At 58.5% G+C, this 26,162-nt stretch overlaps 1 protein-coding gene across 2 annotated transcripts; it reads left to right on the top strand.

Moving 5' to 3' along the window:
* The first annotated feature begins 6,595 nt into the window (after positions 1 to 6,595).
* LOC102448795 (uncharacterized) lies at positions 6,596 to 25,814 on the top strand. Of its 2 annotated transcripts, XM_075896669.2 has the most exons (8): positions 6,596 to 6,805; positions 6,999 to 7,297; positions 17,730 to 17,892; positions 18,879 to 19,001; positions 19,777 to 19,899; positions 21,375 to 21,614; positions 22,243 to 22,368; positions 23,466 to 25,814. In XM_075896669.2, the coding sequence occupies exons 2-8, from the start codon at positions 7,005 to 7,007 to the stop codon at positions 23,748 to 23,750; spliced, it is 1,353 nt and encodes a 450-aa protein (XP_075752784.2). In that variant the 5' UTR covers positions 6,596 to 6,805; positions 6,999 to 7,004; the 3' UTR covers positions 23,751 to 25,814. The 2 variants fall into 2 exon arrangements, with proteins under 2 accessions (XP_075752784.2, XP_075752785.2); XM_075896670.2 differs by having other exon boundaries at positions 6,596 to 7,297.
* The last annotated feature ends 348 nt before the right edge of the window (positions 25,815 to 26,162 follow it).

The raw sequence follows: 26,162 nt of genomic DNA, 5'->3' as shown, positions 1-26,162 counted from the left end.
CAAATCCAGGATGCGAGCAGGTCTCGGCACTTCATTTAGGGTTCTCCCTGTGCCTAGGCAGGCCGTGGTGATGTCCAGGTTAAATCCTACGCCAGTGACACAGAAAATGGGGCTCGCTCTTCTGAATTAGCATTGGCGATACTCCAGAGTAATCCCCCACTGCGGAAATTACACTCCCCGCGTCCCCGCCGAGCCAGGCTAAGCTGAACAGAAACAAGGCGCCATTATTCCAAAGTAAGAAGGTCCAGACGGGGTGTTAATCAGGAGTGGCTATTCTGGAATAATCCCATGCATCGACAAGCCCTAATCGCAGGGGGAAAGAGGGGGAAGGAAGGGCCCTTGGTGTGGGGAAGAAGGGGAAATGGGGGGCACACAAAATCACGCAGAGGGGAGGACAATGGGGGAAGGGTACCTGGGGGATACAAGTATCAGAGGGGTAGCCGTGTTAGTCTGAATCTGCAAAAGTGACGAGGAGTCCTGTGGCACCTTATAGACTAACTGAAATGTAGGAGCATAAGCTTTCGTGGGCAAAGACCCACTTCGTCAGATGCAGGTAGTGGAAATTTCCAGAAGCAGGAAATTTCCAGAGGCAGGCAGGAAATTTCCACTACCTGCATCTGATGAAGTGGGTCTTTGCCCACGAAAGCTTATGCTCCTACACTTCAGTTAGTCTATAAGGTGCCACAGGACTCCTCGTCGCTTCTGGGGGATACAGAGTCCCTGGCATGTGGTGAAGGGAAGAACAGCGGGTGCACAGACAGTGAGGTAGGGGGGCGCATGAAGCTCTTGGTGCGGACGCAGGGAGTCCATGAGGGGGCTTGTGCAGGTGGGACAGAGGAATGCAAAGCGTAGGCACCAGGAGCTCACCTGGCACAGGCTATGAAGCAGGGGGCCCCTCGTTAATTACCCGTTAGCATCTCGACACCCACTAACAATCTCCTACTGTGTCATCGCTGCTGGAAATACTCCAGAGACGCCTCCCAGGTTTCTCTACAGACCAAGGCCCGATCACATGCCGGGGGAGAAACTTGGCACCAGTTTGCTTCCCTTGAGCTCCGGCATGTGACTGACATTTCACGTCAGCTCTCAGGTGAGCACGCCACTTCCCTGTCTGGAGCTGCGTGTGGGGAGCCGTGGTTTGGCCATAGGCACAGAGCTACAGCTCCCTGGGAAATCCCCCTTTGCTGCCATCCAGGGTCCCCTCCGCTGCTTGGAGCCTTGGGGCTCAGATTCTGGAGGGGGTAGGAGGAGAGAGGGGCAGGGAAGAGACTAGACACTGGAGTTGACATTAGAAACACTGGTGTCGAGCCGCTGCCGTGAGCATATTGCATGCTTGGTTGCTTGCGTCCACACTGCACGTGTGCTCACTAGGGGTACGTCTAAACTACATGCCTCCGTCGACGGAGGCATGTAGATTAGCCAGATCGGCAGAGGGAAATGAAGCCGCGATTAAAATAATCGCGGCTTCATTTAAATTTAAATGGCTGCCCCGCTCTGCCGATCAGCTGTTTGTCGGCAGATCGGGGCAGTCTGGACGTGCCGCGTCGACAAAGAAGGCTTTCTTGATCGGCACAGGTAAACCTGGTTTCACGAGGCATACCTGAGCCGATCAAGAAAGGCTTCTTTGTCGGCGCGTCGCGTCCAGACTGCCCCGATCTGCCGACAAACAGCTGATCGGCAGAGCGGGGCAGCCATTTAAATTTAAATGAAGCCGCGATTATTTTAATCGTGGCTTCATTTCCCTCTGCCGATCTGGCTAATCTACATGCCTCCGTCGACAGAGGCATGTAGTCTAGACACACCCTAGGGCTATGTCTAGACTGCAAGCCTCTTTCGAAAGAGAGTGTCTAGACTGCACGCAGAACTTTCGAAAGAGCAAGCCGCTTTTTCGAAAGAAAGCACCCAGTGAGTCTGGATGCTCTCTTTCGAAGAAGCCCTATTTACATTCAAGAACGCCTTCTTTCGAAAGAAGCACTTTCGAAAGAAGGCGTTCTTCCTCGTGAAATGAGGTTTACCGCTGTCGAAAGAAAAGCCGCGTTCTTTCGATTTAATTTCAAAAGAACGCGGCTGCAGTCTAGACGCAGGTGAAGTTTTTTTGGAAAAAGGCTACTTTTCCCGAAAAAACCCCTGAGTCTGGACACAGCCTAGGAGTGCTCGTGTCGACACCACTGGTAGGTATCCCGGTGTGCCACCACCCGGTGCAATGCCTGCTGGGAATGTTTCACAAATGTGGTGGGGGAGAGCAGTGACTTGCCCAGGGATCTCTGGGATGCAGGGATCAAGTTCCCAGCATGCACCTTGCAAATCTGGCCGTGCTGTTTCCGTGGGTCCGTCCGGGGGGGATTCTGCAATTGCCATTGTGCAATGGCAGAATTGCCCCAGGACTAGGGGCTGCAGAGGGATAATGCTGCTCCCTCAGGAAACACGGAGCAGGGGACCGTGGCAATCAAGCCAGGCAAAGCATCCTCCGGGAGTGTCTCCTTCACGCAGTCACTGATATGTGTTGCCTCCAAATTAGCTCCAGAGTCAGGGTTAGAGTCAGGGTACCAGGGTTACTCTGGTACCACAGTGATCTAGGACTCGGGGCCTGGCATACCCCTGGGCCGCCCTGTAGCCGAAAGCCCAGGGCGTGATCCCAGTGACAGCTGAACTGGGCCCTCGGCCACGCTGCTAGCTGTTCCCATTGTTTCACGCTGACGCAACAGACGCGCTGGGCTTCGGAGACACCCACAGCCATGCTCCTGGAGTCTTATGCACTAGACTATGCCTGGTCACCTGTGGGCCTGCTGCCGTCCCCCACGGCCTCGCAACGCCCCCTTGGAATCCTGGGACGGGGGGACAGATCCAGGGACAGAAGCGTGCCCTGAATAGCAGTAGAGGTGGTGGTTCTAAGGGCAGCATGTTAGGGAGCCCGGCTCAGCTACTCAGAGGTATTTAGGCACCTAACTCCCATTGAAATCAAAGGGCGTTAGGTGCCTAAATACCTTTGTACATCTGGGCCTACAAGGCTAGGGACTGATTTCCAGCTACACAAGGGCGCAGCGTAAAGGGAATTTAAAACAGGCAGATCCCCCCGGAGCCAGTTCCCAGCCAGCTCGCAGTTGGCATGAAGGCTCTGGACCAGCCCCTGGCCTGCTGGGATGGGAGGTCGGGGGGGATCAGAGACATGGCAGGATGCAGAGCACCCTGGCTTTTCCCAGCTCTCCAGGGCCCATAGCAGGGCTGGCTCGAGCCATTCCTGTGCCCCGGGCAGCGGGCACGTGACTCAAGTGCGGCCCCCGGCCTGCGGTGCCTGATGGCAGCTCTAAGGGGTGCCAGGCGGCTGGGCGTGCAGCACCCCCTACAGCTGCCATCAGGCGCCTCCCATAGGTTGGCGCCCCCCTCCTTAATCCGGCGCTGCCCATAGGGAAAAGGAGTGGGACAGCTAGGGCAGCCTGGAGGCTGCTCTAATTTGCACCGGGGCTGTGCCGGCTCCTGCATGGCCGGAACACGGGCTACACAAGCAGGACTGGAGTGAGCGGGACTCAGCGTCCCCACAGTCTTCCCAGGCCGGAGTGGAGATAAGGGCATTCCCCTTTAAGGGGCGGGGCCCGGCCCACGTGGAGGCACAGGCGGAAAGGGTGACACGGGAGTGCAAAGCGGCGGGCGGGTGTAGCTACACCCCCCGCAACACCCCCTGCAGCGTTGCTAGAAAACGGGGGGGAGGGGCCGAGCCGTACCGGCCTGCACGTGGGTGGGGTGGAGTGGCCAGGTGGGAATTGCCCCATGTCCCCCCCCCCCACGCTTCCAGGGCCGGGAGGGGGCGGTACCGGTCTCCCCCCCCCCTCCCCCGCGGGCAGAGCCGGCCCAGCGCGGGGCTCCAGGAAAGCGCGCGCTCGCCCCGGAGGCTGCCGAGTTGGAAATTCCCAGCCGCGGCCGCTCATCGGAGGCAGCCCCGTGCGCGGCCCGGCCCCGCCGCGGAGGAAGGCAGAGAGCAGCAAGCGGGGGCTGTCGGTCCGTCCGTCCGTCCGTCTGCGCGGCCACGGGCCACGAATGGAGCCAGCCACTGCTCGGCCACCGCACCGAGTGGCCCGGCGAGTGGCTGAGTTGTCCCCTTCCAGTAGCGCCGGGGGCCTGACCCCAGCTCAGGGGCTCATTGTGCCAGGTGCTGAATAGGCACGTGGTCAGTGAGCCGTAGCCTCTGCAATGGGGTAGGGTGGCCCAATGGTTAGGGAACAAGGGGGGAGTGAGCCAGATCTGGGTTGGTCCCTGCTCTAGCGTGGGCAAGTTCCTTAGCCTCCCCGTGCCTCAGTTTCCCAGCTCTACAATGGGGACCAGGGAGTCAGACCTCTCACAGCTGTTGGGAGGCAGAGGTGGTGAGGGGAGCAGGGACCGGTGGCAGCTGAGCTCTGGCCATGAAAAGTGGGCCGCCTCGAGCGGGAGACGAGGGGGGTTAGTAATAACAATGTTGTCGACCACACAGCCGTGCGGTGGGGATATCACCCGCCCCCCTCCTTGGAAAGAGCTGCCAGGAGCCCCACGCAGCCACAAAATCCCTGGGGATAGAACCAGTGTCCACGGCAGGGTAACAGAACCAGACCCCTTCTCAAGGGAAACTGAGGCAGGCCCCTCGCTGGAGCTGCTCTGGCGGGGTACAGCCCTGCTAACACATCCCTCCTTTACCACGCAGGCCAAGGCTGCGGTCTGAGCTGTGGGCACACCAGGGGCCCTGGGATGCGGGGAGAGGGGCATGGCCCGGTCACTTTTTACCAGCTGTAAGGAGGAGTCATGGAGGAGGGGGCAGCGAGGAGCAAGGGGGATCTTGAGGGGAAGAGGTGGGGTTTGAGTGGGGCTTTCGGGGGGAGGGAGCAGTAAAGGGGGTGGCATCACAGTTCAGGCCCCCAGGGTTTCCACCGGTCCTGCTGTGGAATGGGAGGGCTTGGTCCCCCACCCCCAGTCAGAACCCGGTTCCGAGCATTGGCTGCCCCAAGCCGACCCAGCAGGGGCCTGGGCGGAAAGCTGAGCCCGCGGCGTGGTGGGGACATGTCCTCGGTACCTGCGGCCTCCTGCGTTTCTGCTGAAGGAAGTTTTATTGGCACCAGCTGCTCCTAACGGGGAAGGCCACTCCCAAGGTTTGGGGGAAGCAGCCTCCGCAAATGCTGGTAGCAGCAGTGTGTGTGGGGGGGTCCCTCTCCCCCCGTGGGATGAGCACAAGGTACCCTCACCCCCTGCCCATACTGGGGGAGGGGATACAGAGGGGGGGGGGCTGAGCTCCAGCTCCAGCCACCCCTGAACATGGCATCTGCTGCCGGCTCCCAGCTCTACATTTGACCAGCACGCTCGCCAGCTGCCCGTGGACGGACCCCCGGACTCCATGGGAGGCCCCTGGGTGCTCCTCCACCCGGTGACCCTGTGGAGGGGCAGGGAGAGGCTGAGCGCAGGGCACTGAGGCTGGCCTGCGTGGCCTCACTCACACAGGCTGACGAGCCTCCAACCCCATTGGAAATGCGTCATTTACCGGAGTTGTTTCTCACGCAAAATCCCGAGCAGTCATAGCGCTTGGGGGAGCCGATCGTCCTTTGCCGCCACCGACCCTTTCTGCCTGTCAACACACACTCCTTGGCCACCCACGGACGCCCTTTCTGCTTGGCGGTTGATTTCACTCTTACCCACACCGAGATCTTAATCACAAGGGAGGTAACTGGGTGGCTTTCTCCACGCAGGACTCTGCATCATGGCTGGTTTCAGTTGTTTGCAGGTTACAGTCTGTGGCAGAGGAACGATGCGAGAAAAGCAGAGCGGCCGGGACACCCCCAGCTGAAATCAATTCAGGAGCCTGACTTGATTGTTGTTGTTTTTTTTCAGGCCTCTGACCCCTTCCACAGCCGCCCACTTTAACCACAGATTGTGTCTCGGTGGATGACATGAAATGCACATGCTCTTCTGTGTGGGTGAAGGGCTGGGAAACGAACCGGATTTTTAAGTTCACTGAGCAATTTCCAAATGTCCAAAAAGGTGTTTTTAGTTGGACTGAGAACCAATGAATTTTTTTTTAAATTCAGCCGATCAGAAAGGGGGAAAACCACATCATTTTGAGCTAAGGGAAGCATTTCACACCAATGGCAACCAAGATTCAACGTTTTTGACATCACAAAAGAAAAGGAAAGGAGATTTTGAAACTGACATTCATTTCACATAGAACAATGGAAAGAGGCAGTTTTCCTTTGGACATGTCCACAGGACACTCTGCCATGACTTCAGAGTTTGGGAAGCGCTCAGATATGAAAGGTTTGGTGGGCGCAACAAGCATTCATGCCGGTTTTGGTGTTGCCAGATCGGCGGGTTTTTTTGCAGATCGGCAAGCGTCCACTAACAATTTTTGCCCCGCTGCCTTGTAAAATGAGGATGACTCATGAGTATGTTATAAATTGTGTAGGGCCTGCTGTGTGCACCTATAATGTGTGTAATCAACTGTGTGGGGGCATGTTGTGGCATCATACCACTGCATGCATTGTGTCTGTGTGTATTTGTGGTGTGCATCCTCTGGCTGTGGAAGGTACTACCTGCTGCGTGTGTGTGTGAATTGTGTCACTGTGCAGGGGGGGGGGGTCTGTTGTATGAAGGCGCGTGACTTGTGTGTCTCCATGTCCCCCTGCCCTGTGTGCGCGCGGCTGCATAGTGTCTGCATCCTGTGTGAAGTGTTGTGCCTGGAAATTCTCAATGAAAACATTCAGGCTGCAAATACAGCCGAGGAGGGACGTGCCTGAGCCTGGAAAAAGTAACCGGGGTCCCCCGGTTGACCCTGGGGACCCTGGAAAGGCCAGAGGTGGGTGCGCGCAGCTCGGGGTCTTGGGGTTTCTTTGCAAACTTCCCACTCTTGCGACACTGCGCGCGTGGGCAGCCCCCCTGTGCCCTTGGCGCGCGTGGGCAGCCCCCGGGTGCGCGTGGGCTCAATGGAACAACACCCCCCCATTGAGAAATTCGGCGGGCGGGAGTAACTTTCCCTGCTCGCCCCGCAGCTGGCGATGACTCGCCGGCGTCGGGAGACACCCCCAGGCCGGAGCCCAGCGCGCAGAGACGCTTCCTGCTTGCGAGCCGCAGAGCGAGCCGCCGGGGACAGCGAGCCGCGGGGCGCCAGGGGCGGCTTGGGACCGGCAGCCACAGCCCCGAGCATGGAGACCGGCCCCCTCCTCGCCCTGCCGCCGCAGGGTAACGCCGGGCTCCCGGCCGAGCTGGACAGACGGGCCCCCACGCTGGATCTGTGTCTGGAGCAGGGCGCCGGGCTGGGCAGCCCCCAGGACGCGCTGGATTTCAGCAGGTGGGTAAAGCGGCGGGCTATGGGGAGGGGATCCCCTCGGAGCTTTAGCTGGGACAGAAGGCACCTGCTGTGACCCCCCCCCGCCAGGGGTGCCCTTACACCCCCCCCCCACCTCCTGCCCTGTTCTTTGGTGGTGGTGGGGCCCTGCAGGGGGCTTTTCAAAGGGGCTACATGACTGCTTGGGAGCAGCAGGACGTTGGAGAGAAGGGCTGGTGGCCCTGGGTGCCGCTGAGCCCCGGAGAGCTGTGCGGCCAGGTCCCACACACTGACACCCGCAGGGGTGTTGCCAGTGGGCACGGGCTGGTAGTTGTGGCCAGAGTGTGACATCAGTGCTGCTGTGAGACAGGTGTGGACGGGGCGTTCCGGTCTGCGGGAGCCAGAATCCAACATGGGGTGGCTGCGATCGTCTCTGCCCCCCCTAATGCCCACATCCATCCCCCCAAGAACACGAGTAGAAGCCCACACTGCCCGGCCTGGCCCTGAGAAGAAGGAACAACCAGACTTGTGATCTGGAAGGCTGTACTAGATCCCTATTCCCAGTAACCAGTGTAAAGGGCGGCTCGAGTCCTTGGAAGGGACTGGCCAGCGGCTCTGGCTACTTCCCCATTTGTCTCACTGGGCTTGGTCTGCGAGCGATGTGAGTGAGACCTGACTTTCTGTCTGACACACTCACAAAACCCAGGAATCAGCCTCATCATAAGGCTTCTCGGAGCGACACTTGGTTGGTAATAACAATAGCCACAGACCAGCTAGACTGGAACCTGGCTCCGCTTCCCAGAGCTGTGGCTTGGCTGAGGTGGCAGGAGTAAAACACTGTCATTGCAGGAAATTGCATCGAGTTAGGTATGTTTCACTGGCAGCAGATCTGACTGTTGGTACCCAGGAGGGGCAGCGCTGTGGGACGAGAGGGTGACTTTTCTGTACCGTCGTTTTCCTGCTCCGAACCACCCACCTAACCCTCTTCTACCTAGTGTAGCTTCCTGGCTTGCGGGAGGGTGGGACAGCATTCCGGGGAAGCAAATTATTTTTCACAAACAGCGTCACTCTGAGCAGAAATGACCCAGATCCCCAAAAGAACGGAGGCGTCCAGGGCCTGGAATGAGGCACCGACATACCTCTGGGAATCTGGGTCAGAGCATTTGAGGGCCAGACTTTTCAAGTGCTCAGACTACTGGGTGGCTTCCCAGGCCTGGAGATCTCGGTGAGTCACACCACGAGTTGCTGGCTGCTTGGCCTGATCCTCATTTAGGAGCTGTCTGACTCAGACCCTACCGCAAGCAGCCGTGCAATGCTTTGCAACTAAGCTGGGGCGTCCGTCCTGCGCCGAGATTGACGCTTGATTTCACTTTGCAGTAGGTGCCGCCCTGCCACTAGATCTGCAGTTCTCAACTGGTGGGCCGTGGTGACTTTTTCGGTGGTCCATAGGAACAGTGTCCAAAGTCCACAAAAATGTTTTGGTTGGCCGGGTGGTCCGTGGAGTGAGAACCACTGCACTGGATAGGCTGGGAGAGCCAGGGCCTCGCTGGCAGGGAGCGGTGTCTTTTCCATCACTCCAGTGGAGTGGTGTCTATTGACAGCAGCTAGGGATTGGCCCCTGCCATTTTACTTGTCTCCCCCACCCGCATGCTTTCCTCCAGGTATTTAAAGAAAGCAAATAGCAGCCTGGCATCATGTGTGCGACTACCCTGCGGCCCAAACCAAAGGGAGCAGCGAAATGCCTCCGGGCAGAGGGAGTTTGTACATGCTGCATATCAATAAGCTGGTGATTTGCATAAACTAGACAGAGCCAATGACAGGCGAGCGTGGTTGCCTCCAGGACTTGGGAGCGTTGTTTAGAAGACGAGCAGGCCCCGTAGTCATACACTGCCCTGTTTTCTTTAACGTACGCACGAGATAGCACCACGCCACCACCGCTGATGAGGATTTCGATTGCATTAGCTCCTAGGGATCAGGGCCCAGTGGGCAGGGACCAGCCTATCTATGCAGCAGACTGATTTTTCTGAGGCTGGGCCGAGACTGCAGAGTGAACTGTCCAGGGGCTAAGGGCCGTGACTGTATGTACAATCTTATGGGGACTAATTTGGCCACAACTACTCGAGAGAGAGATCTCGAAGTTATTGTGGAGAGTTCTCGGAAAACATCCCCTCTGTGTGCAGCGGCAGTCAAAAAAGCAAACAATGTTAGAAATCATTAAAAAAGGGATCTGTAAAACCATGGGACGCCCACATCTTGAATACTGCGTACAGATGTGGTTGCTCTTCTCACAAAAGATGTATTGGTACTAGAAAAGGTTCAGAGAAGGGGAAAAAAAAGAGCGGTTTGAAACGGATCCCATATGAAGAGAGATTAAAAAGACTGGGACTTTTCAGCTTACAAAAGAGGAGACTAAGGGGGGATATGATAGAGGTCTATAAAATCATAATTGGTGTGGAGAAAGTGAATCAGGAAAAGTTATTTACTTGTTCCCACAATATACGAATTAGGGATCACCTAATGAAGTGAATAGGCGGCAGGTTTAAAACAAACAAAAGGAAGTTTTTCTTCATGCAGCACATAGTCAACCTGTGGAACTCCTTGCCAGAGGATGTTGTGAAGACCAGGACTTCAAAAAAGAGCTATATAGATTCATGGCGATTAGGTCCATCAATGGCTATTTGCCAGGATGGGTAGGAATGGTGTCCCTGGCCTCTGTTGGTCTGGAAATGGATGACAGGGGAGGGATCACATGAGGATTCCCTGTTGTGATCCCTCCCTCTGGGGCACCTGGCTTTGGTCACCGTTGGCAGAAGGGACACTGGGCTGGATGGACCTTTGGTCTGACCCAGTCTGGCCATTCTGATGACAAGGGAGCTTCCACTCCAGGTGTCAGGCAGACTGCTCCTGCCTGCCCTCTGACACACAGTCAGCGCAGCACTGAAAAAATAAACCCCCAAACCAAATCCCTGCCCGGCTCCCCCTGCTCTCCCCTCGGGGAGGAATGCATGAGAGAACCAACCACACCCCGAATGCATGAGTGGATGCAGGGCACCTATCCCGGTGGGGCGCTGGGCTTTCCTGGGACGCTTTGGTCTCAGCCGAATACAACCCCCCCTTGCACTGCGCAAACAAACAACACAGAGGCAGCCCCTGGGCCTGGCAGGGCCCAGCCTGGGATTTAGACGAAGGGGGCAGGTGAACGAGCAGACCCGGTGGGACAAGGGGGGAGAATAAGGCTCCATGAGAGGCAGGGAGTCTCAGGAATCACGGGGTGAGCTGTCGTGTACGCGGTGCCTGCTGGGCACGATTTGGCGGATCAGCAGAGGGAGACATTAAGGAGAAATTCAGAAGAGGCAGAACTCAGGGGGGAAAGAAAAAAAAAGTCTGGGGTGGACCCCTCGCTCCACTGACGTCAATGGTAGTGTTCCCATTGGTCCCACCATCCCCGGGATGTCTCGTCTAGGAGGGCAGTGGAGCCGCTGGCTCCTCCCCCCAGACAGTTTCTCGGAAGCCCCGGGAATTGGAAAGCACCTTGGGTTGGGGAGGAGGGTTGGCCCCCGGGGCCCAGACGCCAGCCAGCCAGCCTGCCAAGATTTGTTCTGCGCCGCTGGTGCCATTTTGTGCGAATGGTTTCACAAGATCATTCGCACGGTTGGAAAGAATTTGAACGGCGTAAGCCGTTCTGGTGAACACGCCCTGTCCCGAGCTGCAGGATGTGGGTGGGTCACTCCAGGGGCCGTGGGGGCTAGAGAGGTCTGAGTGGGGGGGGGGGAGGGGGCACAGGGAAGGAGAGGGGATGGGCTGACTGCTCACCAGATGCTGCAGCAGCCTAGAGTGAGAAAAAGATGCAAGTGCAGAAAAATGCCCCCCAGGCTTTTCCTGCAACCTCCCCTGTCCGGGGGGGGGGGGGGGGGGGGGAGGTGCGATGAGAGGGCTGCCTAATGCAGGTGCCAGCGGTGCAGCCTTTGGCAGCCCTGCTTGTCTTTATTGTTACTGCTTGTGCAGCTGCGCTTTGTCCTGGGTGTGGGGCAAACGCACAACACGACACGGCCCCGCCTGGCCGAACGGCGACTGCAGTGCTGGGAAGAGCCGCACAATCGCAGTACCCTGCTCCTTCGGCTGGCTACATGTGCGCACGTTCACACACATGTTGGTGTAAGCCACGCCCACATTGGTGTAAGCCACACCCACACAACGTGGGGCAGTGTCGCTCCCTGGTGGTGACTGGGCCACAGAGCGGGGGAGCCCCTCCTACAGCCCTCGTGGCCCAGCAGAGGCTCGCGTCTGTGCATCCAGAAGTGCTAGGCTCTTGCCCCGGGGCCAACAGCCCACTCCTCTGAAAAGCCACCGTGGAATGACGGGGGATTAGGACTCCACAGCCTGGTTGAGCTTTGCCCTCTCTGCTGGGACCGCTTAGCTGGGAACAAGCCCTAAGAGCCGGCTGGGGCACTCAGCTGCAGGAGCAGGCAGGGCGTGCCCTCAGTGGGGTTCTCCTGCCGGCTGCCCGCTAAGGGGCTGGCTGGGGGTGCACCCCACAGCAGTCCGGGGGCTGCTCCAGCCTCAAACACCCCCCCCCCCCGGCTTCCTTTAGGGAGGCAGGGGGGCTGAAGCCCCCCCATTCCTACCAACACTGCTTGTTGCTTGCACTTTCCCTTCCCTCGCTGCCAGGGACGTTCCTGCTTCCCTCCCCTTCCCGGCTGGGGCCCACACTCACTTCCCTCTTGCTCTCTGACAGTGACGAAGGGGGAAAGCAAGCAACACGCAGTGTCAGTAGGAATGGGGGGGGGAGCTGAAGGCCCCCACCCTCCCTAGCGGGCACTCTTGGCCCCCGCCCCAACCCCCCGCTGCACTTACAGTTCTTACAGGTGCTGTCATATTGCACCTCCCCAAGTGAGCCCCCCATGGGCAGTACAACAATACCCACGAGAAATGTAAATGACTTTCACCCCTATTTATAAGGCATGTGCATGGTGGGAGCGTGGGGGGGTCTGTGCTAAGAGTGACAAGATAGCCCCCCCCCCCCAAAACCACCCCACATCTAGGCCTTTCCTCAGGCTGTGCACAAGCACAGGGCTCCTGGGACACGCCCTCCCGGATCTGCTGCGCCCACATCCATGGGTCTTCCCTCCCAGCTTTTTGCTGCACCCCGTGGACCTGGGAGCCACTGACTCACCCTCCAGCCCAATCCACACTCCGTGGGCAATCAAAAGCCCTCCCCTAGGTCCGAGCCCCCCGGTGCCTGGGCAAGTAGCTCTCCGCTACCCCCCGAGGATGCTCCTCGAGTCAGCGCCGCTGTACGTGCCGTGTCCGCACAGGGCAGCGCGCCTCCGGAAACGCACCGAATTACAAATCGACGCCATGACATCATGGCAATTAACGCTCTGGCGCCTGGCGGGGTGAGCTGGGGATTTCCTGGCTCTGGCCTCTAGGGCAATTTGCTCATGAACAACAACAGAGACTCATCTGCCCAGGTGAAACCTTACCCGCAGCCAGCAGGTACTTGGTACTTTCCCATCGCAGGTTCCAGGGCTGCTACTTGAAGGGCTTACCTGTGCCTGGCATCCTGGGTAGTAAACACATGGTTCAACACTGACTCATCTGTACTGCACATCATCAGAGCCCCAAGGTGACTCTCATCCTAGCAGATCACAAGATGGAGATGCTAAAGTCACAGCATAAGAACATAAAAACGGCCAGACTGGATCAGACAAAGGTCCATCCAGCCCAGCGTCTGTCTACTGTCAGGGGCCAGCGCCAGGTGCCCCAGAGGGAGTGAACAGAACAGGGAATCATCCTTGATCTCTCTCCTGTCACCCATTCCCAGCCCCTGACAAACAGAGGCCAGGGACACCATTCCTACCCACCCTGACTATAAGTATTGATGGACCTAACCTCCGTGAATGTATCTAGTTCTTTTTTGAACCTTGTTAAGGACCTGGTCTTCACAACATCCTCTGGCAAGGAGTTCCACAGGTTGACTGCGCTGCATGAAGAAAAACTTCCCTTTGTTCATTTTAAACCTTCTGCCTAGTCATTTCATTTGGTGGTCCCTAGTTCTTGGGAATCCCTACTTCTTGGGAACAAGTAAATAACTTTTCCTTATTCACTTTTTCCATTCCTGTTTTGATTTTATAGACCTCTGTCCTATCCCCCCTTAGTCTCCTTTTTCCCAGCTGAAAAGTCCCAGTCTTTTCATTCTGATTAGTATCCTCTTTCACTTACACAGATCTCTCACATTCATGAGTTGCTGTCATTTTAGTGAACATAAGAACGGACACACTGAGTCAGACCATAGATCTATCCAGCCTGGTGTCTTGTCTGCCAATAGCGGCCAATTCCAGGTGCCCCAGAGGGAATGAACAGAGCAGGGAGTCATCCTATGATCCCTAGCCGGCCTGTTTGTGTGAGAGAAGGTTCCTCCCCAAAGTCAGGGTGAGCAGGACTGGGCCTGTTCAAAAGAAACCTGACCAGTGATCTTGGGTGCCCATGCTGAGACCCAAAGCAATGCCTGACCCAAAGCAATGCTGCACCCCCCGCACGCTCTCCAAGCAGTGGGGCTGTTGGACGTTGCGCCAAATTACAAGGCTGAGCTGAAGCCCAGTGTAAACACAGTTGTGGCCTAATGGGGTTCCTCACAGGCGGGCGGCGTAGTGCGTAGTGCGGGCGGGGTAACCCGATGCGAGTGCCATTCAAGATCCATAGAGGCCTGGGTTGAAGCCGGGTGTGTCTAATCAGGGCCGGCCTTACTATGAGGTGCACTGAGGCGGCCGCCTCAGGAGCCAGAGTGTAGAAAATTGTGTGTCTGCTGGTGCAGATGTAGGGAGCAGAGCGGGACCATGAGAGGAGCAGCAGAGGAAGGAGGCAGAATCGAGACCTTTCAAAGTTTTGGCCCAAGCGATGGGCAGGGGGGCGTCATTTGAGCTCCCTGCCTCTGGTGCCAAAATGCTGTGGGCCGGCCCTGTGTCTAATCCCCATAACAACCCCACCACCCCGGATCATCTTCAGAGATCGTCATTGCCAAGAGCACGAGCTTCTGCCACCTGCGCGAAAGGGATCCCGTCACTGGTTAGCAGCAGTAGTAGGCTGCTATCCTCTATCCAGCCATGAGCGATGTGAATGGACCCGCTGCTGTGGGGGGAGAAAACAGACAGAGCCCCCCTGCTCCAGAATGTACCGAACCACGGCTCCGTGCGTCGGCCCACAGCCGCTGGAACGACCTCCCTGTGCTCTCCTCCTGGCCTGCCTGAGAAAGGACTGTCTGTACTACTGCAGGCAGGGCCCGGGTATCACGGCTTCTCTCCCCCCATCCCTGCCTGAGTCGGGCCCTGCGGGATCCAGACATCGAGCCTCCTCTCTGTAGAGCGCGTTGAGATCCCCTGCGGGATGAGCGCCGATCGTCACCAGACGTGGTGCCCCCAAGCGCTGATCCTGCCCGAGGCCAGGGCCAGTCCTGTTTGCAGTCCCAGGCCACGTGCGGCAAAGGGACTGCTTTTTCTTCCCAGCACTAGCCTTTCACACCGGGGAACGGCGCCCAGGCCGGGCAGCGTGGGGGACGCTTGCTGTGCACCATTCCCTTGGGGAGTGCAGGGTGGTGGGTTCAAGTCCTGTCCTTGCCTCTGCCCATCCTGGGTGTGACCAGGCAGCCCCATGGGGATCACAATCCCGCCCTCCAGCGCTAGGCGAGCGTCGGAAGCAGCGTCGGCGCGCCAGGTAGCGAACAGCCTGGCCCTGACACAGGCACCTTTCCACGCCTGGGACTTTTCCGGCTCGGCGCGTTGGCAGCCAGCGCGCGTTACTGGAAATGTGCTGAGAGGGGGGCTCTCCGCTCCGCACGGGGAACCCCATTGTTGCTCAAGTAGCTAGAAGCAGGGTGGGTTTTTCGAGCCCTGTCTCGTGTCAGAGTTTCCTGTCGCCGGGGCCCGTGCATCCTGTAGCAGCATCACCACTTCCTGCAGCCGTGGGACTGGCCGGGCGGAAACGGTGCTGCCTCAGATTCTTGTTCCCCCCACCCCGCTGCAGCCCCCCTGGACTTTTAGGGGGGCTGCAGGCCGGGGGCGTGCGAGGGAGTCCGTGGGGTGTCCGAGCGCCTGCTTGCAGGGGGCATGCTGATTTGGGTCACGGGGGAGGGAACCTGCTCCGGGACTACCCACAAGCGCACGACTCTAACCAGCCCCTGGTCTGAGCCAGGCTCTAGGGACGAGCTGGTTTCTGGTTGAGGAGCATCCTGCAAAGCAGCTGTAGGCCCAGCTCATTTCTAGGAGCCGCCAATTGCGTGTGAGAGAAACGCTGCTCGCGCCTCCTCGCGGGAAAGGCTGGTCCCAGGAACGCGCCCGAGAGATCCGGCAGCAAGTTCAACCCACTCCAGGAGCAAGCCCCGACTGAGCCCTTGACCTAGAGATCCAACATAGCCCTGCTGGGAAAGATCCCGGAGTGGAGCCGGCCTTCCCGTGCATGGGTGTGGCACACAACACGGAGCCTGGCCTGACCAGCCAAGCAGCCTGGTGGGGAAGGCAAAGGAGCTCGCCTAGAGCAGAGCATGGGCACCGCAGGCGGCCCTACCGCTCCGGGGCTTTGCTCGGCCAGGCACGAGCCGTACCGGAGAGAGGCAGGAGCTGGGGATCTCCCTGGGAGGCGCCTGAGCTTGGCAGCACCCCAAGGGCTGTGCTCTCATGGGAGCGCTGTGCTCCCTTGGGGACCCAGCGGGCAGACTGGCACGACCCAGCGCAGGAGGCGCGTTTCGTCTGCGTGAGAGTCCATCGCTCCTGCCGCCGGGGATGCCGTGCCGAGCGCGCGCTGCGGCAACGTAAGGCCTTCTGCCATCCACGTCTCTGCAGGAACACCCAGCACGGGCTGCGTGCCAGCTAGTCCAGGGGACACAGGAAGGTTGCAAGGTTCCATAATAAAGCACAAGGCCTGAGGTGGAAAACAGGTGAAAATTGCCAAGGCCTGGCAAGCGGCTGGGGATTGCAGCTCCCACTGGCGCCCGGCAATTCTTTCCGAGGTGGGCAGGCCGAGAGGCAGCAGCCCGTAAAATTCTTCCCATGCCTGTCTCATCCCCCCTCCTCCCCCCGGCTTCAGAGCCCAGATCTCAAGCCCTGGCCCCTTACTGAGATTCAAGCCTCCTCGGTGTTTTTGCAAAATGCAAATCTATGCTAATATTTGTGCTTCTGCTCTAGTTCCCCCTTCCAGTGAACTGCCTGGGGCAGCGTGAGGCTCAAGAGGCAGCTGCTGGCCTCAGCAGTTCCAGTTTTCAGTCCTCCAGGGGGACTAAAATGACACAAGGTGGAAAAAAGAGCTCAGCGCCCTGGGATTTCCGCCGGGCCGGTGCTCTTGGGCCCCAGCTAGCTTAGCTCTGGTAAGGGCGCCAGGGTGCCACCGGGCCGGCCCTGGCAAGGGATCTGGCTTTCAGTCATGACCTTGTGACTTCCCCCACCAGACGGAAAATGCAGGCAGCTCAGCTCTTAGTTCTGCTTTGGGAAGCACAGGGGGTCAGCTATTCTGGAGGCATCAGGCCTGGATTTGGGCTCAGTGACGGAGGTTCAAACCCTTTGGTAGACACGACACCCCCGGGTTCTTTTTTTGGGAAGGCTACAACTCAAACTGGGTCTGTTTGCCCGGGGAAGAGGGGGATTTCTGACCTGGGCTTTGTTTTAATCCTGTCGAGTTAAACAGCTGGCTGGAGATCTGAGCAATAAGGCCGGGGCCGGCGGTGCCCCCCGCCACATGTGGCCTGACAAATAGGCATGGGTCACGTAACAGAGGCACTCTAGCCACGATCACAGTGTAGATTCCACTCGCAAACCTTCCATGGGGCCATTTCTGGTGGCACGTCGTCCACTGGACCATGCTAGGGCCTGCCTGGCCGGGTGAGCGGATTGGGGGCCCGCCCGGGTGAGGGGCTGGGGGGCCTGCCCGGGTTGCTGGGGGGCTCAGCAGCTTGCAGAAAGAGGCTGCAGGCACCAACCCTGGCTCAGGGCATCTCCATCTGACACACACGTCCCGCGAGCTGAATTCCCCTTCAAAACCCCGAGCAGTGAAGCTGCTTATGCAAATCTGCTGTATGCAAATGCCACTTACCAAGAACTTCCCCAGAGCAACCGGAGCCCTGTGTGCTCTGAGCCGGCCTCAGTCCGGGACTGTGCGCCGAGCCGGCAGCAGAGAACTTGCTCTCCAGCTGAGGCAGGGAGGAGGCGGCTCAGCTAGGCTGGGTCATAGCCCCGTATGTTGACACGCAGGTAAGGGGCCCGGGTCCAGCCCGACTGGGTTTCTGGGAAGCCAGTGTGGGGGAAGGGCAGTGTCGGCGGGATGGGGAGGACACTTGGAAGGGTGCCAGGGGCAGAGGGGCACCCTGGGGTGAGGGCCCACAGGGGCCACATGCAGGGGATGCCTGATGCTGCAGCCAGACACCTTCCTGTTCCCCTCATTGACTTTGCTCCTCTCTGGGTGGCCCGGGCAGGGAGGGCGCCCTGCGAGCGCTCAGCGAGCCCGTCCTCTCCAGCCAGCATGACTCGGGGGAGATCGTCACCTACATCTCCGAGAGCATGACGGTGACCTCGGCTGACGAGGAGAAGCTGCTGCTGCTCAACAAGAACACGGAGCTCCGGCGCATCAACAAGGAGGTGAGCAAAGCGCGAGCACCGCCCGCCTCAACGCCCGGCCCATACCAGCTCCCGGCAAGCTCCCTGGCCCCTACACTACCGCCCGCAAGCTCCCGGCAAGCTCCCTGGCCCCTACACTACCGCCCGCAAGCTCCCGGCAAGCTCCCTGGCCCCTACACTACCGCCCGCAAGCTCCCGGCAAGCTCCCTGGCCCCTACACTACCGCCCGCAAGCTCCCGGCAAGCTCCCTGGCCCCTACACTACCGCCCGCAAGCTCCCGGCAAGCTCCCTGGCCCCTACACCACCGCCCGCAAGCTCCCGGCAAGCTCCCTGGCTCCTACACCACCGCCCACAAGCTCCCGGCACGCTCCGTGGCCCATACTCCACTGTCTGCAAGCTCCCGCCAGCTCCAGGCAAGCTCTCTGGCCCATACACCACCTCCCGCAAGCTCTAGGCAAGCTCCCTGGCACCTACACCACTGCACACAAGGTCTAGGCAAGCTCCCTGCCCTGTACTCCACTGCCCACAAGCTCCCAGGCCCATACGCCACTCTGCAACCTCCAGGCGAGCTCCCAGTAAGCTCCCCGGCCCATACGTCACCACGTGCAAGCTCTGTGCCCTGAGCTGCTGCCTCTGTGGCTGGTGGCCACCCCCACCCCACCTGTCCCTGTCATCGCTGCCCCGCAGGGTAGGACCAGACTCTGACCCAGAAGCTCCCTTCCACTCCACTGGACAGCAGGGGAGTGGGGCAGGTGAGCTAGCTGGCCCCCCTCAGGCCCCAAGAGCCCTTCCAGGCCGGTGCGCTGCCCCTCTCCCCCACCCCGCAAGCTCTGTTCTCCAGCGCATGCCCCGGCCATAGTGCTGGGCCACGGCAGGAGACGCGCTCTCACCCGGCCCGTGGGCTAGCGCCCGGGCCCGTGGCCTGCTGGGGGCTGGCCTGGCGCAGAGCGCTCCCTCCTCGTGTGGCCAGTGTCACTCCCCCCGGCTCTTCTGCCCCCCTCGTGCAGCTCATGAAGCTAAACCAGGAGTGGGACCAGATTTACCACAACACTACCCTGGCGCTGCAGCAGGAGGTGCTCTCCCTCAAGCAGCAGACCGAGAGGCTCTCCATGAAGCTGGAGCACGAACAGGTGAGCAAAGGCGCCCCGGGTTTGCAGCAGCCGGCCAAGGGCGTGGCCCGGCCTGAGGGGCTCCGGCAGCACATCTGGAGACCGGGGCTCAGGGTAGCTCGCCCGAGCTCCTCGCCTCGCGTCTCACTGGGCAGGTGAGGGTTTCCGTGGGGTAGCAATGGTCCCCGGCGGCCCTCGGGGGCTCTGCCCTGCTCCCCCTCAGCCGAGCGTGGCCTAGACGCGGTGGCTGCAGAAACAAAGCGCCAGGAGCGGAGGCCTGATTCTCCCCTGCAGTCAGAGCCACCGCGGTGGGCGGTGGGCGGCGGGCGGAACACATACGTCACCTCCAGCCCCGCTGCCAAACCTCCTGTGCTCACTGGTAATCCCCGAGTCCTGGCAACCTCTGGGCAGCTGTGTGGGGGGCGGCGCAAAGCCCAGCAAGCCCCCCTCAGGGCTCACTGGCGCCACGTTCTAGGTAGCGCTTTACAAAGGAGGGCAGGAGCGTCATCTCCTGGGTAGGGAAACTGAGGCACCAAGCTGCAAAGCAACTTGCCCAAGCTGGCCACTGCCGGAGCCAAGCCTCGAACCCGGCTCTGCAGTGCCCTACGCCCCACCCCCCAGTTGAACCCACAGTGCGGGAGGTAACAGGACATGGGCTTGCGGCACCCTGCCCCTCCCCTCGTCGCATGGGTGAGGGAGGGGCAGCAAACAGAACCCCCCTCTGCCCTGCAGCAGTAGCATCCCTGGCCCAGCGGCTCCCCCAGCTGCTGTCCTGACGGCGCCCGTCCCCTTACAGAACAAGAGGGAGTACTACGAGCAGACCCTCATCCAGGAGCTCAAGAAGAACCAGCATTTGCAGGAGTACGTGAGGCAGCTGGAAGGCAGGCAGCACCACAGCCGGGAGAAGAGGACCTTGGAGGTAAGCGCCTGGCAAACCCCCCTCCTCCCTCTCTCCAGGCATAGGAGAGCAGAGGCTGCCCCAAGGCAGCAGGGTTACGAACCCAAAACTCATTGGCTATGTCTAGACTGGCATGATTTTCCGCAAATGCTTTTAACAGAAAAGTTTTTCCGTTAAAAGCATTTGCAGAAAAGCGCGTCTAGATTGGCAGGACGCTTTTCCGCAAAAGCACGTTTTGCAGAAAAGCGTCCGTGGCCAATCTAGACGCGCTTTTCTGCAAAAAAGCCCAATCGCCATTTTCACAAACGGGGCTTTTTTGCGCAAAACAGCTGAGATTTGTCTACACTGGCCCTTTTACGCAAAAGGACTTTTGCCCGAACGGGAGCAGCACAGCATTTCCGCAAGAAGCCCTGATTTCTTACAGGAGATCGGCAGTGTTCTTGCGGAAATTCAAGGGGCCAGTGTAGACAGCTGCTTTTGCGGAAAAACTTGCCAGTCTAGACGCAGCCATTGGGTTGTACTGCATGGAAAACGCTCTTCACTCTGAGGGCAGGGAGTCCCAGCTCCTGGCTGGGCCCAGGGGCCTCCAGAGCATGGCCTGCACCATGGGGCTGGGGGGGGGGGGGGGAGGCACTAGGTCAGCACTGACACCTCGCCATGGCTCCAACGTGCCGGGCGACACTGTTAGCACCCCCCAGCTCGTGCGGCTCGGCCAGTGTTACTGCCCAGGGTCTGGATGCAGAGATCAGAACGAAAGTAGTAGATATTCCCAGCAGTGCAGAGGCCAGCTCCCACCTCAAACCCATCTGGCTCCAGCCGGGTGCTCAGAGCAGGGTTAAGGGACGTGGAGATCAGAACCCCCCCCCGAGAATGCGGGTGTAGATGGGGGGAGGCGCGAGAGTTACTGACCACGTTCCCACCTCATCATGTGACGCAGACGTTGCTTCAGTAGCCAATCAGCACCGACAATTTCCCTGACTTTCGGAAGGACTCAGGCCCCATGGATCCTGGCTTTGCAGAACAACTAACACCACGCCCAGTACAATTGCACCCAGATGTGCGCCAGCATTTGCTTGGCTCGCACGGACGGGCATCCAGCTGTGTTCAAACAGCAGCACTGAAACCTGGGTAGGAATCAAAGCTAGATGACGACGCCTCTTTCACTTCACCCCATCCACACAGCACCGGATTACTTCAGCTACAGCTGTGCTGAAACTTTTTGCAGCTGCTCGAAAGCCAGGGCACCTATCGTGTTATGTGTAGCAGAGGAATATCTATGGGCCCCAAGAGGGGTTGTGCCCCTGTTCTACTAAGCCCTGGCCACCCACACAAGAGTTTAATTCTGAGCTGACAAGTGGTGGGAGGGGAAACTGAGGCACACAACTGGGAAATGATTTGTCTTATCCTAAGGAACGGGGACTGGGAAGAGAATGAAACCCCCCCAGACCCCTTTCTAAGAAGCTGCATGATGCAAACAGCTGGCTTTCCTTCCTTAGGACCCCGAGTTCTTGGCATCTGTGCCCTGGGGGGAGTTTGGGGATGCCCGCTTCCTGCTTCCCAGGAAAGGCCTGAAGGAGAACTCCCCCAAAAAGCCGGAAGAAGCCAGTCGGAAAGCGCCAGGGAGTGAGAGCCACAAGGCCAGGAGGTGCAAGCACATGGCCCTGACGGGTACCAGCCCGGATCCCGGGAAAGAGGTGACTGACCTGAAGGACCAGCTGGAGGCCTTGAAGTGCCAGGTACGTTCGTGTCCACAAGGAAGGGCAGAAGCGGGTGGGGACGGCAGAGAAGAGAAGAACTACACTGAACGGCTTGCCCAGGCAGGCGGGAGAGGGAGTATTCTCAGGCTAGCGTCCAGGGGCTGTGCAGGAGGGACTGAGTATTGGCCCTTTTGGCTACTGCTGTCTGATCACGCTCGCTCTGCTCCTTCACTAACTCCCCCTCCCCCTGCATCATTTTAATCCCCTCTCCGCCCAGTCTGGAAGCACTCTTCCAGCCCCACTCGTTAGCAGGCAAGCAGTGTTTCGGACTGGCTAGAGCACAGGACCTGGGTCCTCGTCCCGGCTCTGACACTGGTTTGTTGGGTAACCTTGGGCATGTCACTTTGTCTCTGCGCCTCACTTTCCCCCTCGGTAGGGGACAATGATCCTGGAGGATTTGCCAACGGCTTTAGAAGAATGAGGTATTATTACTGGAGTAGCAAGGGGAAGGCATTTACATGGCCAGTCCCCAAACAGTGGCAGCGCCTCTCGCCTGCTAATCAGCACAAGAGCATAGCCTTATCCCTCCCTAGCCTGCTGACTGGTTACCCAGCCCTGACAGAGCTTCCAAGCCCCTACTGATGGGCATCCCTCCCTGCTTCCACAGACAGAAATTTATGAGGCGGATTACAGGACAGAACACAAAGACCGGGAGCGGATCAAAGCGGAGAACGAGAAGCTCCGGAAGAAGGAGGAGGAGATGAGGCAGCAGATGGTACTTCTGCGAGAGCAGGTGAGTCCCTGAATGCACTGGCCAGCCTGGAAACACAGCTCAGCTGCAGGGAAGGTACAGCAACAACCAGCAACGAGGCTTTCCCAATAACATGGGGCTTGCCCTAGTCAGACCTTTGACCCTGCTGATTCTGTCTCCTGTGTCTGGCACTGACCAGCGCGTGACGCATGAGAAAATGGGGGAGACACTTTATAAAATACCTTGCAAGTTTTTCTGCCTCCAGTTAACAGAGCTGTGTGCGCAGGGGAATCCTTTCAGAACCCCGACAGGCCCCCCTAAGCAGGAGATGCCGTTTTCCATATTGTCTTTTGGTTTGCAAGTGACACCCCTTAGCTCGTGTTATCTGACAGAGTCAATAACACTTCCTCATTCACCGTCTCCACCCCATAGACAGACCTCTATCATATCCCCCTGTCATCTCTTTCAATCCAAAACGCCCCAATTGTATGACTCTCTCTTCAGAAGGAAGCTTAAACATTTTCGCTGCCTTTTCCATGTCTAATACATCTTTTTTGAGAGGGGGTGGCCAGAACTGCCCCCAGTATTCCAGGCCTGGATTTAAATAACGGCATTATGGTATTTTCTGTCTTACGATCGGTCCCTTTTCCAACGGTCCCTAACGTGGTTCGCTTTTTTTGGCTGCTGCTGCACATTGTGGAGAGTTCTCTGAAAACACCCAGGACTCCGAGATCTCCCGAGCTAATTTAGACGCTTGGAGGTTGGACTATGGTTTTCACTGAGCATTACTTTGCAGTTATCAATGGGGAATTTTCTCCACTGTTTTTGTTGCCCAGTCCTGTTTGTGTAGCTGGGGTGGGGGCTGGTACAGATCAAGCACCGGCTTACGTGCCAGCTACTAAGTAGCTGAATAGCTGGCCAGGTTAGTTTGATCTTTGGAAAGTCCTGGCCAGGTGGGAACAGCTGGTTGGAAAACAGAAGATGGGAGCGATTCCCTCCGTGAATCAGTGCGAGCTGCGCTGACACCGAGTTCCAAACCGGTTCCTGGTGCGAGTCGCACGAGAGCGAGTGCCACGGCGGCACGGAGCTGTCCAGAGCTCTCCCTGCTCACTTTTGTTTCCCCTTTGCCTTCCCTGCAGCTTAAGATCTTTGAGGATGACTTCCGGAAGGAGCGGTCGGACAAGCAGCTGCTTCAGCGCCTCCTAAAGAGCAAGGCCAGCTCCAAGGAGCCCATCCTGGTGCATCGCTGCAACGGGCACGAGAGGCCGCCGGTCCCCACCTCGCCCGCGCACTCAGCTTCCACCACCGCCAAGCGAGGCGGCTGCAGCAAGCACTGCGAGAAACACAGCCACAAGCTGGGCGAGTGCGCCAAGCACCACGCACGGGAGACTGCGGCGCACACGGCCCCGCCCAGCGACTACTAGGACGAAGACACAGGTCTTCCCGGCAGCACTTTTTAAGCTAACACACGGGCTCGCCCGCAGGCGCCTGCTGCGGGGTGCGGGCCGCCAGCCCCAGGATGCAGCAAGCTCTCCCCACGAGGCCAGCGGGAGACGCTTTCGAACACCATAGATGCTTTCGGCAGCCAGGTCTTTCATTGGCGAGCGTGCCGACCAATCAGGGCCAGGGCTAATCTCTTCCAGCCAGTCCCATCTTGCTCCCGGGGCGTCGCCTGCTTCTGTCTGCCCTGCAAGGAATTCCGGGGTGGGGAACGCTGAACAAGAGGCAGGGCCCTTGGCCCCGCATCAAGAAGAGGGTCGCGCAGAAAAGGCCCTTGGACCCTGTGGGGCGAGGCTAGCGTCTGGAAAGGGCTCACCCCAGCTGTCCTCCCTGGAGGCCAGGAGTCCTTAGCTGTAAGCCATCCTATACGCTAGCAGCGCCTCCCCATGCTGCTGCTGCTCCAGCAAAGGGTTCCTCAGCGCTTCGTTCTGATTCTCGAGGGATTTCTGCAGCTCCTTGCTCCAGCCAGCAAGGACTGGGGACAGCTGTTACCTTTATTTATTTGAACCAATCTCCCGGATCCTATGGGGCTGGTACTTTATTCAAGTGATTACAAAATAAATTAAAGAAAGACAAATGCTCCCCTTCCTTCTGTTTCCCATGTGCCTGTAAGACCAGAGCAAAGGCGCGTTCTTTCCTTCCTTAAACACCAAGAACTGTGGATTTGGGAGCCGGCTCGACAGCACCGGCGGTGAAAGCTACCTACCAACAACGAAGCCGAGCCCGGGAAGCAGCAGGGCCCGCTTCCCCCGCCCTGCCCCGAGCAGTCCCCGGCTCGGGGACCGTTCAGTCTTTGTGACCCCTCTCTGCCTCCGAAAGAAGGAGGCACAACCAGCTTCCTGGCAACACTAGACTGTTGCCTGTTAGCAACTGGGCTGAGAACAACGAGTCTCAGTCTCTGCTTGGCGACCGCTGACCGAGACAAAAGCCTCGAATTCCATCAAGGGGTTTAAAATCCAGTTTGAGGCCTTTCAGGCTCTCCTGTCCCTACTGAAGGCAGCCACCGAATGGGCCAGGTTACCTGCTGTCCAAAGCCAGAGCAGGACTATTTGATGCTACATGCTGTGGCACAGAGGAGATGCCTGTGCTTATGGGACGCACGGATGTGTCGGCTCAGACCCCAGCAATGAAGATGGCTCAGCTACTTAGGAGCCCAGATGAGCAGGTCCGAGCCATCGCAGCCGGGCTGCTGGAACTTCAGAAACACCCGCGTGTGCCAGAAGTTCTGGCAAACACCCGGAGAGCGATGGATGGGTCGTAGTGGGTCAGCTGCTTCAACTGTCTCATTGGACAGAGGGGGAAGGTCCCCAGGATCCCTTTGGGAGGCTGTAGAAAGTCTCCAAATTACAGAGCATCTTATCCTTGGGGTCAAGCGCGAATCTCAAGTCTGAGGTAGCTTCATAGCCAAGCAGCTTCCGTAGCCACTCGACAAAGTGCAGCTCTCCTGCACGTCAGCTTCCTTCACTAGTCAGCAACAGAGCGGCCAGGCGGGGCGAGACCAATGGTCCAGCCAGCCCAGTGTCCTGTCTGCCGACAGCGGCCAATGCCAGGCACCTCAGAGGAAGGGAACACAACAGGGATTCCTCACATGGTCCCTCCCGTCGCCCATTCCCAGCTTCGGGCAACAGAGCTCGGGGCACATCCCAGGTTGGTTTTACATCCCTGCCCCTCCTGGCTAATGGCCATCGATGGACCTCGCAGCACTAAGCAAACCAGACTGGGCTTGGGGTTTTTTTTTTGTCCCGGAGCGGCGCTATCTAGTCTCTACTGCCTGCCTTTGCAGAGAGGCATCAATTTACACTGGCACCTCGCAGCCCATCTGCCTGGGGACCAGAAAGCACGGTGATGGCTTGGCTGTTTCCTCTAAAGCAGGGGTGGGCAATAATTTTTGGCCGGTGCAGCCCAGGAGGGGCAGAGCCAGAATGCATCGAAGCCAGCCCGCGGTGGCCCTTTTTCCAGCCCTGCTCTAAGGTGTCTAGTTTTTTTTTTCAAATAACTAGAAGAGCCTCTCGAATTATTTTTTCCCCTAAAATTGTATCGTGGCTATCGAGTACCAGCATGACAAACACACAGCATATTGCCTATAGTGTAGGAAAGCTTTAGTGAGTAGATGAGCATCCGTCCTTAAGCTGACATCTCATTTCCCTCCCTCGTGTTATGCCCGTGGAAGGACGTAGAGGAGGGCATTCAGTCAGTCACCAAACTGCTGGGAGACTGCTGTACTTAGCTGAGGTTACAGATGTGGAAACTGAGGCACATGGAGATTATGTGACTTGCCCAAGGCCATGCAATGAGGCAGTGTCAGTGTTGGAAATGGAACTTGGGTCTCCCAGCTC

Source organism: Pelodiscus sinensis, chromosome 13, assembly GCF_052426305.1.
Source record: "Pelodiscus sinensis isolate ZL-2025 chromosome 13, ASM5242630v1, whole genome shotgun sequence".
Lineage (NCBI taxonomy): Eukaryota > Metazoa > Chordata > Testudines > Trionychidae > Pelodiscus > Pelodiscus sinensis.
The sequence above is the reverse complement of the archived record's forward strand: the minus strand, read 5'-3'. Positions and strand labels throughout refer to the sequence as shown.

Coding starts and splice junctions, on each gene's coding strand:
- LOC102448795 (XM_075896669.2), top strand. CDS start 7,005: ATGACTCGCCGGCGTCGGGAGACACCCCCAGGCCGGAGCCCAGCGCGC. Junction 17,893..18,878: donor TCCGGCGCATCAACAAGGAG/GTGAGCAAAGCG, acceptor CCCCTCGTGCAG/CTCATGAAGCTAAACCAGGA. Junction 22,369..23,465: donor TGGTACTTCTGCGAGAGCAG/GTGAGTCCCTGA, acceptor CCTTCCCTGCAG/CTTAAGATCTTTGAGGATGA.